At 35.7% G+C, this 15,651-nt stretch overlaps 2 protein-coding genes across 2 annotated transcripts; both read left to right on the top strand.

Annotated features, from left to right (window-relative positions):
- Nucleotides 1-9,142: 9,142 nt before the first annotated feature.
- On the top strand, nt 9,143-10,879 carry mrps14 (mitochondrial ribosomal protein S14). The gene is made up of 3 exons (XM_055033418.1): nt 9,143-9,256; nt 9,709-9,873; nt 10,490-10,879. The coding sequence occupies exons 1-3, from the start codon at nt 9,188-9,190 to the stop codon at nt 10,670-10,672; spliced, it is 417 nt and encodes a 138-aa protein (XP_054889393.1). The 5' UTR covers nt 9,143-9,187; the 3' UTR covers nt 10,673-10,879.
- Nucleotides 10,880-11,630: 751 nt separating this feature from the next.
- On the top strand, nt 11,631-15,151 carry cacybp (calcyclin binding protein). The gene is made up of 6 exons (XM_055033318.1): nt 11,631-11,766; nt 12,777-12,987; nt 13,107-13,203; nt 13,295-13,394; nt 13,672-13,766; nt 14,339-15,151. Exons 1-6 carry the CDS (start codon nt 11,749-11,751, stop codon nt 14,499-14,501), a joined length of 684 nt encoding a protein of 227 aa, XP_054889293.1. The 5' UTR covers nt 11,631-11,748; the 3' UTR covers nt 14,502-15,151.
- Nucleotides 15,152-15,651: the final 500 nt, after the last annotated feature.

Genomic DNA, 15,651 nt, shown 5'->3' with positions numbered 1-15,651 from the left:
TTACTGCTTGTTGTCAAACAATTTGCATGCCTTTCCCTAATAATTTTTAATGTCTTGTAAAAACCACTATGTGTGAGATCCTTGTACTACACACTACAATAAAGTGACTATTGCTCCAATGTATTTTTGCCAAACCATAACATGCCAAAAATGTCTTTAATTGAGGTAATGGTTACCTAGCATTCTACTACAGTTTCTATACATTACACATCATTAATCATTATAATAGATGTCAGGAATTAATGTTTTATTGTTCCCCCCTCATGAATGGCCTCAATATATGAATTCACAGCATACAGAACTTGTTTGCTCTATGGATACATTTATTTCATTTGCAAATATTAACTGTTTTATATTTGGTAAATAAGACAATACTTACAGTAAGAATGGAGTGGTACACCTCTCAATATTGGTCCAGAGACTTTGTGGTGTCAGACCCAATTCATTGTTTTTTGTTTTGTTTATTACTACACTTAGAAGTCACTGGTGTTTATTGGTCTATCAACTCTATTTTAAGCCCTTACGAGGCAAAGTTTGGTAACTATAATATTAGTCAGTCATTCTGGGGCTGTTTCTACATCACTGGACGGGTCACAGACAGCCGCTCCAAGTCGACTTAAGGGGCCTCCCTGCCTCATGGCTTTCTGAAATTGTGGAATTCTGGTCCAAGTCATGCTTCAGACTGTTTTTGAAAGGGACAAATGAAAGCAGAAAAATCTCTCAACCAGTTTTACTCCAGTGGTCAGAGACAGAAAAAACAGAAAAACCTATATTATTACCCTCTGAAATAACTCATTTATTTTTTCATTGTAAGCTGTTATGATTGGATGTTTTTGTTTGCTTGTTTTACCAAAAGAAAGTAGAAGGGGTTTCTAAATTTCCAGTGATCTACACCCAGAATATAATACTAAGTGTAGATGCTGTGATGCACGGTGCCTCACAGGCCATTGTCTATGTGCTGTCAGAACCCGTAAGTTGTATTTTGACAACATTCTGCCTTGTAAGACAGAAGTCCCATTATATCCTCTTTAACCTAAAAGCTAGCAGTAATTGTAGAACGTTTGAACATAATCACACTGTAGATCAACATTTATGTTACACATGTTCACTGTGCTATTTATATATTTGATAATGTAAATCATGTTGGGAGTGCCAAGTCCAGACATGGAAGAAATTTGTTCTGTAGTCTTCTGTACATATAAATCTGCGTCCACAAGTAGTTCTTATGTGCACAATGTGGAAACCATCTTAGAAATCTGAGCACGCAACCAAGGCTCTGAAGGGAGTGCATTCATCCATACAATCATATGGGATTAATTTGTTTCCCTCTAAATTACTTTAGCTTTATCTACACAGCTTCCTTTAATCTGATGTGTTTTCCACTGAAGTTACGCAGTTTCACTTTACACTGGAACAGAAATAAAAATAGCTCCAAGATGTTTGACAGTTGTAAACTCACGTGGTACTGAAGTCTCTGTTGGACCTTCCTTTGACAAGATGTTTTCAATACTTTAAAAAAAAAAAGACAAAACTTGAATGTTTACTTAAAATGAGAAACCATTTTTGGTTATATTTTAACGTCTTTATTGTTAAACCTGAGCGTCCTATAAAGAGACTAGAATTCCCTTTTATTGTATGCTATCATACTTTACTACCTTTTTTACATTTGTGAGTGAATCAGTCATGTCCCTCTTCTACACTAAAACTTTGCAAGATTAAATATACCATATTCTTCAAAGGAGGCTTCTTGTATATTTACATTATAAAACCGCTGAGTGTTTTCATTTCCATTGCTGAAGGGGGTGTATAAGCCCACATACACGGCCACAGGGCAACTGTTTGATGGTTTCCAAATGTATTTACATCAGTGTGGTCAACAGTCTCAGACAAACTGATGTATAGACTAAATGTTTTAGTGATGGGTGCTGAATTATTTCTATCTAGAAAATGACACATTCATTCACTTTGATGGGATATTTGGACATTTATTTTTTGTATTGGTTGAAAGTTTTTATTTATTGTTATTTACAAACTGTTGGGTAAAGCTGACAGTCTAGTTTTAACATTTTAGTATTAAAATTATAAAGACTTTTTACTTTGTTTTTATATATTTCACTTCTCTTTTTCATCGTATTCCATATTTATTCAAAGCCAAAACTTCTTCAAAACTCAGTTTGTCCTTATTGGCTGCAATGGATGAATTGATCACTATCCACTCTATTCTTGATGATGTTGCTGTAGTATTGGTGGTGTTACCGACTTCTTGTATGATAGCAGTAACAGCAGAATAATATTGTTGTTTTGGTTTATCATTGCATTCAGCAAGCTGAATTTTCAATGTAAATAATATGCTATTTAGCAGTTTTGTCTGTTGCATTAACATCATGGAGATGTCACTGAAAAGCCCAGACACTTTCATCACATGAGGTCTGACTTGTGGCGTTAGCCTCCACCCAAAATGAAACTGTATTGTTCCTGTGATTAATCTTTTTTTTTTTTCAGTTCTGAAAAAGAATTTTGAGACAATGACTCAAAATAAATGCGGCATTCAACTTCTAGGTGACCACGGAAAAATCTATAATTTTTTTCTTAAAAAAAAAAGAGCATTATCGGCAAATTTATTCTACGGTAGCAAATAACTTGTATATGTAAACTATTACTTATCACATATTGATACGCAATAGAAAATGACTCCTATCTAAAGCCTAATGCGTCAGTCAAATAATTAAAACATCAAAAATTGGGCGTGCTGTGGTGACGTAGGGGATAGCGCGACCCATGTTTGAAGGCCTTGAGTCCTTAATGCCACCATCGAGTGTTCGATTCCCGGACCCAACGACATTTGCCGCATCTCTTCCCCTCTCCTTTCCCCTTTTCTGTCAGACACTAGAGCCCACAAAAGAGCCCCTGGAGGGGGAAAAAATAAACAATCAGAAGTTTATACCGTTACTAAAGGCCAAATAATTTTGGTTTAACAACAACATTAGACCTGATTACATCCACTTTCTACATCTGCTTAATACTAATGGAAAATTAGATATGTGTGCTTTTGGACAGACGAAAGATGTAAACAATTCATGCATGCAGCTGGAGAATTTTCAAACAGGAAAGTCTGGAGTAGAACTCAGGACGTTTTTGTTGCAAGACCTCATTTGCACTAGGGTAATCCAAAATTATGTTTGTTTCCCATTCCAGGTAACGCATGCAGATTAATAGATGCAGATGTTTAACATCACACATCTAACCAAAACAGGATGCACTGGGATGCAGTTGGTAACACTGTTGCCTTGCTGTGAAAAGTACAGAAAGGGAACAGTCCTGGGTTCTCAGGCCAAAAACATGACTAACTTTTCCTTATGCATGTATGGTTATTTATCTCTCTGTGCCCCTGGAGATAGGCACCAGCCTCCCTTACAGGCCTAAAGCATAAGGATGTTTTTTATAAGTGATGAAAACAGTTTGGGATTTTGGGAATGTTTATTTGTGACAAAGAATGAGCAGTATTAGTTTCAAAGCTAAATGTTTTATTTTGTTTCATTTTGTGGTCTCATCCTGAAAGCACGGTGTATTTACAATCCTATGTGCTACACATTAGTGTCACTTCAATTTTAAGTGTAGAAAATGTCTATTCGATCCAGATTGTGTCTGTGTATAAGGAAAATACAGATTTGAACAATCTAATTGAAAGTTAAAGGATAAATTGGAAAGATGTAAAATGGGAGGTTAGAAAAAATGGGTGTCTGCTTCTAAATTAAAACATTTTTATTTAAAAAAGAATTTTCTGGTCTATAAAGTTACTGGGAATATTAACTATTAATATGTTGTACAAATCACCAAATAAGTGAAGCCTACAATTAAAATGTTCCTTAACAAATAATTGGCTATCTCCTGTGAAAAGACAAAAGACTAGGTGAAGCATATCAGGAATTGAGCTAATTGGATCAGAGAGGAGAATAATAAAAGAGCATGACAAATAAGTTGGGGTTCACAGCTGTGACAGAGCTTCCTAAGGTAACATTAATACCAGTTTGCAGGTCTGGGTCATACTGTCATGAGTCTGGGTGAATCTCCATTTCATCAGCTGATGAAACCCAATAACCCAGCACTGCTCATGTCCTTTGATCCTCAAGTCTTTCCTTTTAGCCATCGAAAGGAAGAGAAAATTACAGCAGTACATATTTTTTGTTGGCTTTGGCAAATTCCAACAACAAGTAAACAATATAATTTGGCACATGGAAGTAATAAAATGTGAAAATTTTGCAAATTCTTTTACAAAACAACAACTAAAAAAACAACCATCTGGAAACCTCTGGTAATCGGTGCATTTATCACCAATTATCTAAAAACCTTTAGACTTTTCAGGATAAAAATAGTAACAACTCTTTGCCAGGTTAAACTTTTATGTTCTGCAAATTACCCTTTCAGACAGCAAGAGCTCTTGTTCTTTTCAACATGAGTGTTATAAAAAATTACACAATATCTGTCTTCTTAGTGCAAGCTGAACACTTGCATATAATTGGAGCATTTTCTGCATGCCCTAAATAATTAAAATGAAAATTGTTTCATTTATGAAAACCAGAACACATTGTTACCTCTCTCTTAATACATCCAAAAATTTACAATATTATTTCCTCCAGTACCATTTCTGTTGCGTCGCAAAGAATCCTTTCTGCTTGATATACTGTACAGGAAAATATACATGCTGATAAGACTCACTGTGGGTTTTCCACAGTGAGTCACAATTTATAAATATGAAGTAGTTCATGTCCCAAAACCACTTGAAAAGCACTAAATCACCACTGTCACAATACCAACACAAAATGAGATCATAAATTTGATTTACAAACTTGATGGTCATTTTTAAATGAACAAAAAGCGAGTTGAATCATTTCATGGTCAAGAAAACCCCCATTCTTAAAGATTCAGTCTTTAAAATTATTAAGTAAATTTTAAAACTTCCCTAGTGCAGCAACAAAATAATCAAATGCAGCAGTGACTGGTGTAAGAAGGAAAAAATGTTTCAGTGAGACATTTCCTGTATGCCTCTGGCTGTGTAAAATAAATAACTCTCTCTCTCGTTGAGATGTCATAAATGTCATAAATGGAGCCACAGCATTCAAGCCTTCAAACCAACCCATTATGCTGAACCGGATATATCTGGCAAAGTTTTTTTTCTAACAGAAACTGAGCAGATGTTCCAGCATTTAAAGGTCCTTTTAATGAATCATTGAGAAGATCAGCCACTCAGGTTGAATCTTTGACCATGGAGGTATTTTGCCATGGACTTAGTATATTTTAACAGTTTGCATGCATGCTTTAGGAAACACAAGAGAAACTGTGTAATCAGCACTGAAGGCAATATTTTAAATCAGCCAGCACCTTTTATGAAACACACTACTCAAATAAAATAGACATAAGCTCCTGTGTTTGCTCTCATATAATATTAGGTCATGTCTCCAGATTGAAAACAAACACATTTTGGGAATATCTCACTAAGACACAGTGCATAGAATTTGCTGTCCAGGTGATGTGATGGATTCACTGGCACATCAGTGTATTAAATTTTTCCACTCTCTGCAATTACAGGTCAGACACAGCTCATTTAGCAGGAGGCCTTGACCTAGCTGACATGGAGGGCCCTTTCTCCCATAACTCAGGAATGCCAAGCATTCCCCCGGGATTTAGAGGCAGACTTTTCCACTTTATGGCATGCAAGCAGGTTATGACATACATATAAGGGTGATAAAGCTCATAACTCTGAGACATAGTGTGATGGGATCACACTAATCATGACTCTTTGACTTTTTGGACCACAATTCTCTGATACACCAAAGAGTAAGTAAGTGTAAAGAGTATAATATTAATTGCACTTAATATTGCAGAGGCATATGAAATTATAATGATCCACTAAACTGGATCTTCCAACATCTTCCAATCATTTTTGTCTTTCATTGAGTTTCTAAATGCCATAGTTTGAAATACATGCTAAGACAAAGATGACAGAGCAGCTCTACTTGAAGGTACCAATAGTCATGGGAAAATGAAAGTACACCCTGTATCAGTTTTAAATTTCTAAAATATGAAACATTTAGCTCATATGGAGCTAGATTTAGAATCTAACCATTCTCCTCTCCACTTTGAATACATGCATGTTAATTAGGGGTGCACCGATTCCATAATAGGGAAAAGAACTCTAGTGACTCTATCATATAGATAAAAAAAATTAAGCAAAAATGTAAAAGTTTATGAAAAATTGCACACACTTTAGAAATGCACAAACTTGGCAAAATATGTAAAATCTTATAATTTTATATTGACTGTAGGAATGTGCACTCTAGTAAGGCTATTATACAAATTTGAGGTCTGCTGCTGCATATCCACCACTCTGAAGTACTCACCTGAGCCAAGCTCAAGTTTATACAATTTTACTTCATTTATTAAACTAAGGTAAGATTTATATGGTTGTTCATTCCAGCAATGCTAAACAAACAAGGCCAGAATTAACTGGGACCAGAAATGTCAGTTCCATCCCATTACAATAATAGATATTTTATAATATTGTGCAAATTGAAGAAACATTTATACTGTTATTGCTGATTGTGACTTTTGTGAAATATTTGAACTACAAAAAAGAGGCATACATTCTGAAAACATCTAAGATATGACTTATCCATTTCATTTTTCACATAGTTCACTGCTAGTAAGGACTATATATGATTTATGATGACAGATTCACGTGTAAACTTGTCAAGGTCAAATGTGTGAATGCCCACCCACAAGGAACGTTTTGTTTATTGTTTACAAGCTGAGTAGCAGACATTAAAATGCCAAGCGGGAAGACACAGTCGTTTGTAACCATGAATTTAATAGCTTAGTCGTGTGTGTTTGCCCCATCTATCTTACATTTCATCAGTGAGGCATTAAGATAAGAAAGCTATGAGATGCCAGCAGCAAATTAAACCGCTTCCCTCATCTTCAAACGCTTTTATAGCAGCCACAAAGAAAATATACAGACATCTGTTCCTATCACATTTTCATCTCAGTGTGGTATGGAGTAAATCAGACCAATGTTTGATCAGCCAAGGGATCCTCATTTGCTTTAATCAGCATGTTTGGGATGGGATGAAAGAATGAATAAACTGCTGTTACAGAGAATATTGTTGACTGACATCTGAGAACTTAGTGATTTACTCTGGCAAATGAGAGTACAAGCCATCATCTTTAAAATAAACAATGTTCAGTTCTAAGCATTTAGCATGCTTCCTACTAATCCTACTTACAAAACTTTTGGAGGGTGCAATAAATAATAATCTGTTTACTTTCACACTAATAATTGATTTGTTTTAAAAGGCAAATTTCTACACAAGTATAAGAAGTTTGTTCATTTTGTGTTTGCATTTGCTTTACTCTTTCAATGTGTTTTTTGCAATTCTCACATGTATCCAGCATTGCCAGTTGCTTCAGCATCAGTAGCATTATGTCTTTGGTTGGCCATGCTCACTTGACTCCTGTCAGTTTTACGGACGATGCCACCTGTCTGTTGTCCCTCTGAATAATGTCCATTTGCCTCTGAAGCACACTAGTTTAACGTTGCGTGGCTTTGTTTTTCAGTCTCTCAAGTCCTGAGATCTCTTGTAAAGCCTGTAAATGCACATCCATTTCCAGAAAATGCAACATGAACTCCCAACAATTCCTCTGTCGAACTGACCAAACTAAAGCAATTAGCCAACATGGTTATCAAGCAGTCGCAAAGCCAGAGTGCAAGTACTCTAAAGTCCGCTCAGCTTAAGTCGGGCTTTAATTTTGTGTAATCTAAAAATAATAAAACCTCGTGCTTCCATTAAACTGTAAAAGAAGTGACTGAAAAAGGCAGCAGTGAATCATTTTTAACCTATAAACTCTGAGGTTGATATCTGCTGGCAGACGTTTAAGCATCTGACATTTATCATAATGTTCAGAACTATAAGTCCTGGAAGGTCAGCACTCACATCCTTTTCTGTTTTAGATTTCTCAGGGATTACTTTAGCCTTCTTGGTGATCTTGGAAAAGCCTCGAGAGGCATTTCAGTTAAAGGCCAAGACGTTCTGAGAGCCAAATAGCAGTTTAATTATGACATATTACCACTGTAAAATGACAAATCTGTTTTTCCAAATTTCAAGAAACTTAACAAAAACGTTTTGACTTTTGGGACAAACAGAATGACTTAGGTTTCGTTACCATAATATTAACATAAAAAAAAACAGCTGTTACAACAAAAGACTGATTTTAACTGATTTTAACAGTCACTGCTATTGTGCATTACCCACTGCTACTATTAAGAAAACCATGTTATGAATACAGCTGTTTGAAATAAACTGGCTATTAAAACCGATTTTTTTAGAGCTTTTGTAAAAAAGGTAATCTGTAAAGAGAGAGAGGTCTGTAAATGCATCCACTTTGTCATGTGTTAGTATTTATCCAAGAACGCATTCCTCCAGGGTCCAAAATAACAAGGAAAGCTTAACTGAATCTATCATTTTGTTCCTTCTTGTCTCTATAAACCATAAAGACAGTATCCTGCTGAACTTAATTAAAAGAAATGTCAGAATACTATCTTACAAAAAAAAAAAAAAAGATTATTCTGCATGATCTGGGTGTATATGCACTTCAAAGTACTCGAAATACAATTTTAATCAGATGTAATGTTCTTTATTTAACATAAGATGTAAGCATCCTGCTGCTCCTGGCTGGTGGGAATGTCCTTGATGCTGTACTGTATATTACAGAACTACATTGCAACCTAGTGGTTCCTAAGTAATACTACAATAATTTGCATTTCTTTTCAGATGAAGTCACTAGGTATTTAACTGGTTTTCAGCAGATCGGGTTTGGAGTTACCCTCAGGCTTCGAAATTGATATAAATCAAGTTTAATCATCATGATGTGTGATTCAATCTTAAACACAGCAATATGCCTGTTAAGAGAAAACTGTGCATCTCTATTGACAAGAGACAAAGCCTAAAACAGCAGTAACTTCCGTATTGCCGTGAATACTCTATGTGTAAAGAACGTTAAAGTCCGAAACGCTGGTTTTGGGGTTTAATTTTTGAAACAGAAGAATTAAATGATTGCATTGCCCTCCTAGCCACAGGGGGCAATATCTTCTGTCCCTTTCTGTCTCTCTTTGGTAGTTCAGCCTGGATCCATCATGGCGGCTAACAGAATAGCATGTATTGGTCTAAATGCCCTTTATTCCACCGTTTACGCACCGAAACAGGTAACTTCCTATTTCCAACTCACATATTGTGGCTTGCGTGTTATGAAGGAAGTCTTCGGTTGTTAGTCATGAAAGCTGACAAAGTAACAGTGAAAATGTTAATTTTATGACTGGTTTTGTAACGCTAGCTTGGATGATGATAACGCTAGTTTTTATAGAAACCGTTTAGATGTTAAAGTCACTGCACTGAAACTCGCCTTTCTGTGTTGAGGTGGAGTAAAAAGACGCGTGAATGTGGCTTAGAGTGTCATGGGCTTGGAGTGGCTAGTATGACTGGAAAAGCTTGACATAAATTCAGTAAATGTACCGTTCTTCTCAACTTTCCATGATTCTTTAGCGCCGACGTATGGTGTCTTACCTTTCTTGTGAAGTGTGTTCGACTGATTGATTTGGAAAAAGCCTGAGCTGCTACTTGCACAGCTGTGGACTAACTGCTTGTTAATGATGGACAGGCACTGCGAAGCTGCTGGGGAGCAGTGGAGCAGCTGAGAAGTTACTACGTTGACTGGAGGATGCTGAGGGATGTCAAGAGAAGACAAATGGCCTTTGAGTATGCTGATGAGAGGACACGTATCAATGCACTGCGGAAGAACACCATCTTGCCCAAAGAACTCCAGGTAGAGTTCTGTATTTGTATCAATATGTTCCTTATTGGAATCGATCAGACGTCTGCAGCTGACCCAGAATGCTACTGCTTAGTGTTTCTCTAAAAATAGCACATCACAACAGTTCTAAAATCTGTGCTGTCTTCCGGTTTAAATCTACTCTGAATTCCCAGAGTAAGATCCAAAGACGGAGGAGCAGCATTCAGTTTTTATGCACCACTTTCACTGTTTCCAGGAACAAGCTTCCTGAAAAAAAGAAAGCTAAAACATTGATTTGCTTTAAATTCAGTCTATAGATCCAGTTATTTATAATTGCCTTTGATTCATAACTGAAACATTGTTCAAAGTGTTTATTCCAGTATTTGACGAAGATGACATTTGAGATCATGTAATTTTCAGTTCTTGTTTGTTGTTTTGTGTTTCTTTCATTTAATTCACCTGGCACTGAAATGTACTATACCTATAAACTTACTATACCTTAGTTATGTGTAGAAAATGACTTAGTTAATTGTTTTATTTGTGCGGATTTATGTCTTCCAAAAGGGGAATAAATATTACGAGGGTTTCCAATTATTAAAGATATCAGTTAAGAACTCATTTTGGAACTTTTATTATTATATGTTTGCAGGAAATGGCAGACAAGGAGATCGCAGCACTACCCAGAGACAGCTGCCCTGTGAGGATACGCAACAGATGTATGTTGACCTCCCGACCTCGGGGAGTGAAGAGAAGATGGAGATTGAGTCGTATTGTCTTTCGGCATTTAGCTGACCACAACCAGATGTCTGGAATCCTGAGGGCAAGGTGGTGACTGTGCCCCTGTTGGACTTGTTACACAGATCGTGTCATTAAAAACATGGATGTTTGTGGAGGGAGGACATCAGCGTTTCAAACGTGTGGATATGTGCTTTTTACTGTACAGTAATCTGCATTTATTTTCCCCTGTTAAGTAAACTAAAATCAAACAAAGAAAAAAAAATGTTTTTCATTGTACACATTAAACAGAAGATTAAATCTTGCTGCAAATTGTCGCTCATAGTTTTAAGATATACACAGAGCACACCATAGTCTTACGAAAAACAAGACGTCCTACTATTGCAAGATGCATCTCCTTTTAATGTTAGAAATACATGAAAAGCTAAGCAATTATTAAATATGGCTTCAATTAATTTTAAATAAGGTTTCGATAAATATAAAGTGCTATGTGGCTGAATATCGTTCTTTTTTTTCTTTCTTCTGTCCTTCCCTGTTTTCTTTTGTTTACATGTATTTTCTTGCCTCCTTGTTCCTTGTGTTCTTTCTTTACCTGTCTTCCATCATTTCTTTCTCTGTTTTGCATTTTTACTTAAAATCAGACCTCTGTCAAAATATCTTCCATTAATTCATATTGAACTTTTGTATTTTATATTTTACTATTAACACAAAAGACTGAGAAATCTGGAAATATCACTTTTAAAAAGTATGAAATTTCAGAATAAAAAATGTGTAACCAAGCAGGTTACACAGTATGTCCACATCAAAATTGCACTTAGTATGCATTGTTCACATCACTTTATAATAATAATAAAAACAATAATTATTAATTATAATTTATCTCAATATAATGCGCTTTTTATGGCATACAAAAACATGTAATACTTTATTCATTCAGCAAGTTATTTTAATCGCTACTGGTTATGTATAGGTTGTCAATGCTCATTCAGGCCAATGGGTGGCGGTGTCAAACAATTAACCCCCATGAAGGAACAGCAGAAGTAGAGGACGTCATTTCCTAGGCCGGGCTGACGGCGTTCATAATGCAGGGATAAAGGCAAAGGAGCCACTGTAGCAGCAGAGCTTCAGCAAACCGGCCAACATCTGGTTACATCTCAGAAGTACAAGATCATAATGGATATAAAGGAGCAGGTGAGCTTCAGTTTAGGCTTTATTATTATAGACAGGAAAATAATGGTTCAACTACACGTAACTGAATTAATTTTACTTCCGTGATAGCTTCATATTATATTAGTCAACTTTGACAAGTGTACAGACAACGCAAAACTCTGATATTAACTGTTTCTTTCTTAAAACTCGAGTAATCTGGGTTTTTATGATTCATTCTGATGTATTTTCTACGTATGATTTTAATGCCCGCTGTGCAGTGTGCTTTTTTATCTGTGATGCTAACTTAGCTTTTAGCTTTGAATGGAGTTTGCCAGAACATTCTAGCAACTTTTAGCTAGCAGGAGACACCAATGCGCAGTCTCTTGGCCCACGGCTTCTAACTGCCATAGCAACGAAATAAAGTCACATAATTTAATATTCCTAAAAATACTGCTTGTACTGGGTTTAGTGATAAGTATTGTGTATCTAGTCACTTCTTGTTGCTACATGAAAAGAAGGGAACAGATTCCTCAAATCTTTATTTATAAGATTTGGTTGTTTATCTACTTGGTGTCATCAGCTTATCAGTAAATTGATTATTCTGGGTTCGCTATTTATTTATCTGTATTTTAAATAAATTTCAAAGCGTATGATAATGTCTTCCATTTAAGCTACTGAAAGTGTCCGAAAATCCAAAAGCTTTTGGGCCAATCAGGATATATTGTCCTCAACATATACAATTTTACGATATTTGCATTTTAGGCAGATTAGTTTACTGTTTACAGAAACACTTGAAGATGGTGAACTTGTGCTTAAAATTGTGTTTGTAAGTGGGCTCTATTAGATTAGAATTGACGCCTACCTGCTGTTGTAATATCTTTTTTTTTATAATTGTGTAATGGCTGCTGATGACTGACTTAAGTTATTATATATGCTAAATTATTAAATAACATAATCCTTTGGTTTTTTTTACGTTCTCTCAACATCCATAGTTATAAAATGACTCTGCACTGAATGGAATATAAAACTCCCTTTGCTTTTGTCCAACACAGATCACTCAGCTAGAAGCTGACTTGCAGGAGTTGAGCTCCCTCTTGGAAAAATCAGAGAGGAAAAGGGTACAGGATATCTTGCAGCAGGAACAGAAGAAGGTGGAGAAAGAACTTGCAACCAAACGACAGCAGCAGCTGCATCAGGCTAAGAGACAGGCAGACCCATCTGCAGTGTCCAAAGCAGCATATACCGTGAAAATCACCAGCTATGGTACGTCTGTTTAAAATAGATTTATTATCAGTTGAACTGCATTCAAGAACTTAAGATTTTTTTTAAGGAAACTGTTTAGTTTTTTGATAACTGTGACACTTTACTCAACTCCCCTGCAGCATGGGATCAGTCGGAGAAGTTTGTGAAAATTTACCTGGATTTGAAGGATTTGCACAAAATTTCAGCAGAAAATGTAGAAGTGGACTTCACAGAAAGGTAAGGTAAAAATCAAACAAATATTATTTGTTCTGTTTATTGTTAATGTGACAAATTATATTGTTACAATTTCTTATTGTTTCTCTTGCAGGTCATTTTCAGTGCTAATTAAAGACCTAAATGGCAAAAATCATCAGATGAGTGTTCTTAACCTGCTGCATCCGATCGATGAAAAGGACAGCTACAAAAAAGTCAGTAAAACTAGAAATACAAAGATATGCATATTTTCCCATCCATGTATTTTTTTGAGCATTTTTTTTTTGTGCTGCCCTACACATCAAGGACTGCCGATTTATCTCTGGTGCACCTTGTATTATCCAGCATACTACAAATTAAACAGCTAGTTTGTGGAGAAAACTCCTGTAATGCTGTATACCATTTCAAATGAACAGGGTTACTTTTGTTTTCACACCGTATCTTTATATTTGGTGAATTTTTTAATAACTTGAATAATTTTGTTTCTTTCAGGTAAAAACAGACATGTTGTTGATCATGTTAAAAAAACAGACAACAAAGAAGTGGGAGTGCCTTACAGCAGTGGAGAAACAGTCAAAAGAGAAGGAGTAAGTTCAAAATGTATCGGTGGACTTTAAATTAAGGATTTTTTATTTAATTTAGGTAGAAATCAAGGTCATAATGAATTTCAGTAGCTTGTGAGATACTGTAATGCATTATGAATATAGTTATAAAAAAACAGTCTTTTACTGTAATTATTCAAGCCATGTGCAAAGTTGGGAGAGACATACCTAAAAGACTTGAAGATGTCCAGTGACTCATGCTGAATACAACGGCATACCTTTTCAGAATTGTAGATGCTCTTATTACTTTGCTTCATTATTATGCACAACGTTTGTGTTGCTCTATCATAAAACCCTGATATCGGTGTCTGTGTTTGACGAAACGTGGAAAAACATGGTTCTCTTTGGGAAGACTTCTTTGGCAATTGTACAAATGTACAATTTCACATCAAATTTTTTATTTTGTACACTTTTAGATAAGTTAGCAAATATATCCATGCCACTTATTTACCATTATCTCCTCTCATCTTCAACAATGGTGTGAACAGCTGAAAGAACCACACATACGAACAGAATATGCAATACAATTACTATATTTTCCTGCTCCGCCTCAACAGCAAACCCTCTATGGATGACAATGCAGACCCCAGCGATGGCCTCATGAACATGTTGAAGAAGATTTATGACGATGGAGATGATGAGATGAAGAGAACTATCAACAAAGCCTGGACAGAGTCGCAAGACAAGAAGAAAAGAGGGGATGATATGATGGACTTCTAAATAATCCTCATTTTTTTTCTGCAGCGTGACCAAATTAGCGCTTTAAAGATCAAGAGTGCATGACCTAAAGATTAAAAAGTAGAGCTCATGTCATTGGACAGGGTGATACAGTCCTTCAAAAGAAATGATTTTAATTCTGTATGATTTGACGCTAGTCATGAGCTCTAATAAATATTACTGTATTGTAAAGAAAAAACGCATCCAGCAGATGGCGCCCTTCACTCAGTGATCGGTCATTATTACTTGTTTAAGATATTCCAACACTCGAGGAGTAAATTGTGGGTAGTGTAGTCTGTGTCCATTTCTTCAGAGGATGACAGGTTTGTAACGTGCCAAAGTCTCACCTCAGCTTCCCTATAAATAAAGACATCCGTTAGTGAATTCATTCATAATTTTGCTTTTTAGCATGTTATGTTCATGTGTAGTGCAACTGAAATGAAAACAAATGTGTAATTCATCATTTATATTTTGTTGTTGTTGGATAGTTTTCATTAAATGTGTAGAGATGGACTTTTTAAAATTGTTCTCACTTTTCCAGAATATACAATTGTACATCTTAATTTTGGTTTTTGGATTTTCCTATATTGTTTGTTGTTTTTGTCATAGGAGTGGTCATCATAACATTCAACAAAGATAAGACTTGAACCCTCTTCCGTGTTCATCTGTGTTTTTGTTCGTTTACATTTTCCTGTTATGCTTCATAAAGGGGTGCGTCGTTTCTTTGGCCTTTATATTGTTATCGCTTAATTTCAAAACGCTTACATTTATGAATGGAGAATATTATCTTTTTGCACCTTTTCTCCATCAGGTGGCAGTCTTCTATAAAATGTTGATTTTGACTCGGGGGGAATTCTGGGCTTTTTATGAAGCAGTTTACACTGCGCTGTTGTTTTTATAGCCTTGGGGAAAATAGCAGTTCTTTCAGCGTCTTTAATTGCATTTCACAAACTTGCTGACGTGTTGACGATTTGTCCTTAAAGATATCTATCCGTTAACATTTGATTATAATACTAAGTAAATGTCAGATTACTTACAAAACGAAAAGCTGAAACGACGATTCAGAATCAGTTTACAGAACGGTTTAGACCTGATTCTGTAAACCGTTGTGGATTATTTTGTTACGTATTGGTTCATTCATATATCTCGCGCA

This window comes from Poeciliopsis prolifica, unplaced genomic scaffold (genome assembly GCF_027474105.1).
Source record: "Poeciliopsis prolifica strain line A6 unplaced genomic scaffold, Auburn_PproV2 SCAFFOLD008, whole genome shotgun sequence".
NCBI lineage: Eukaryota > Metazoa > Chordata > Actinopteri > Cyprinodontiformes > Poeciliidae > Poeciliopsis > Poeciliopsis prolifica.
This window is presented reverse-complemented; position numbering and strand designations above follow the sequence as displayed.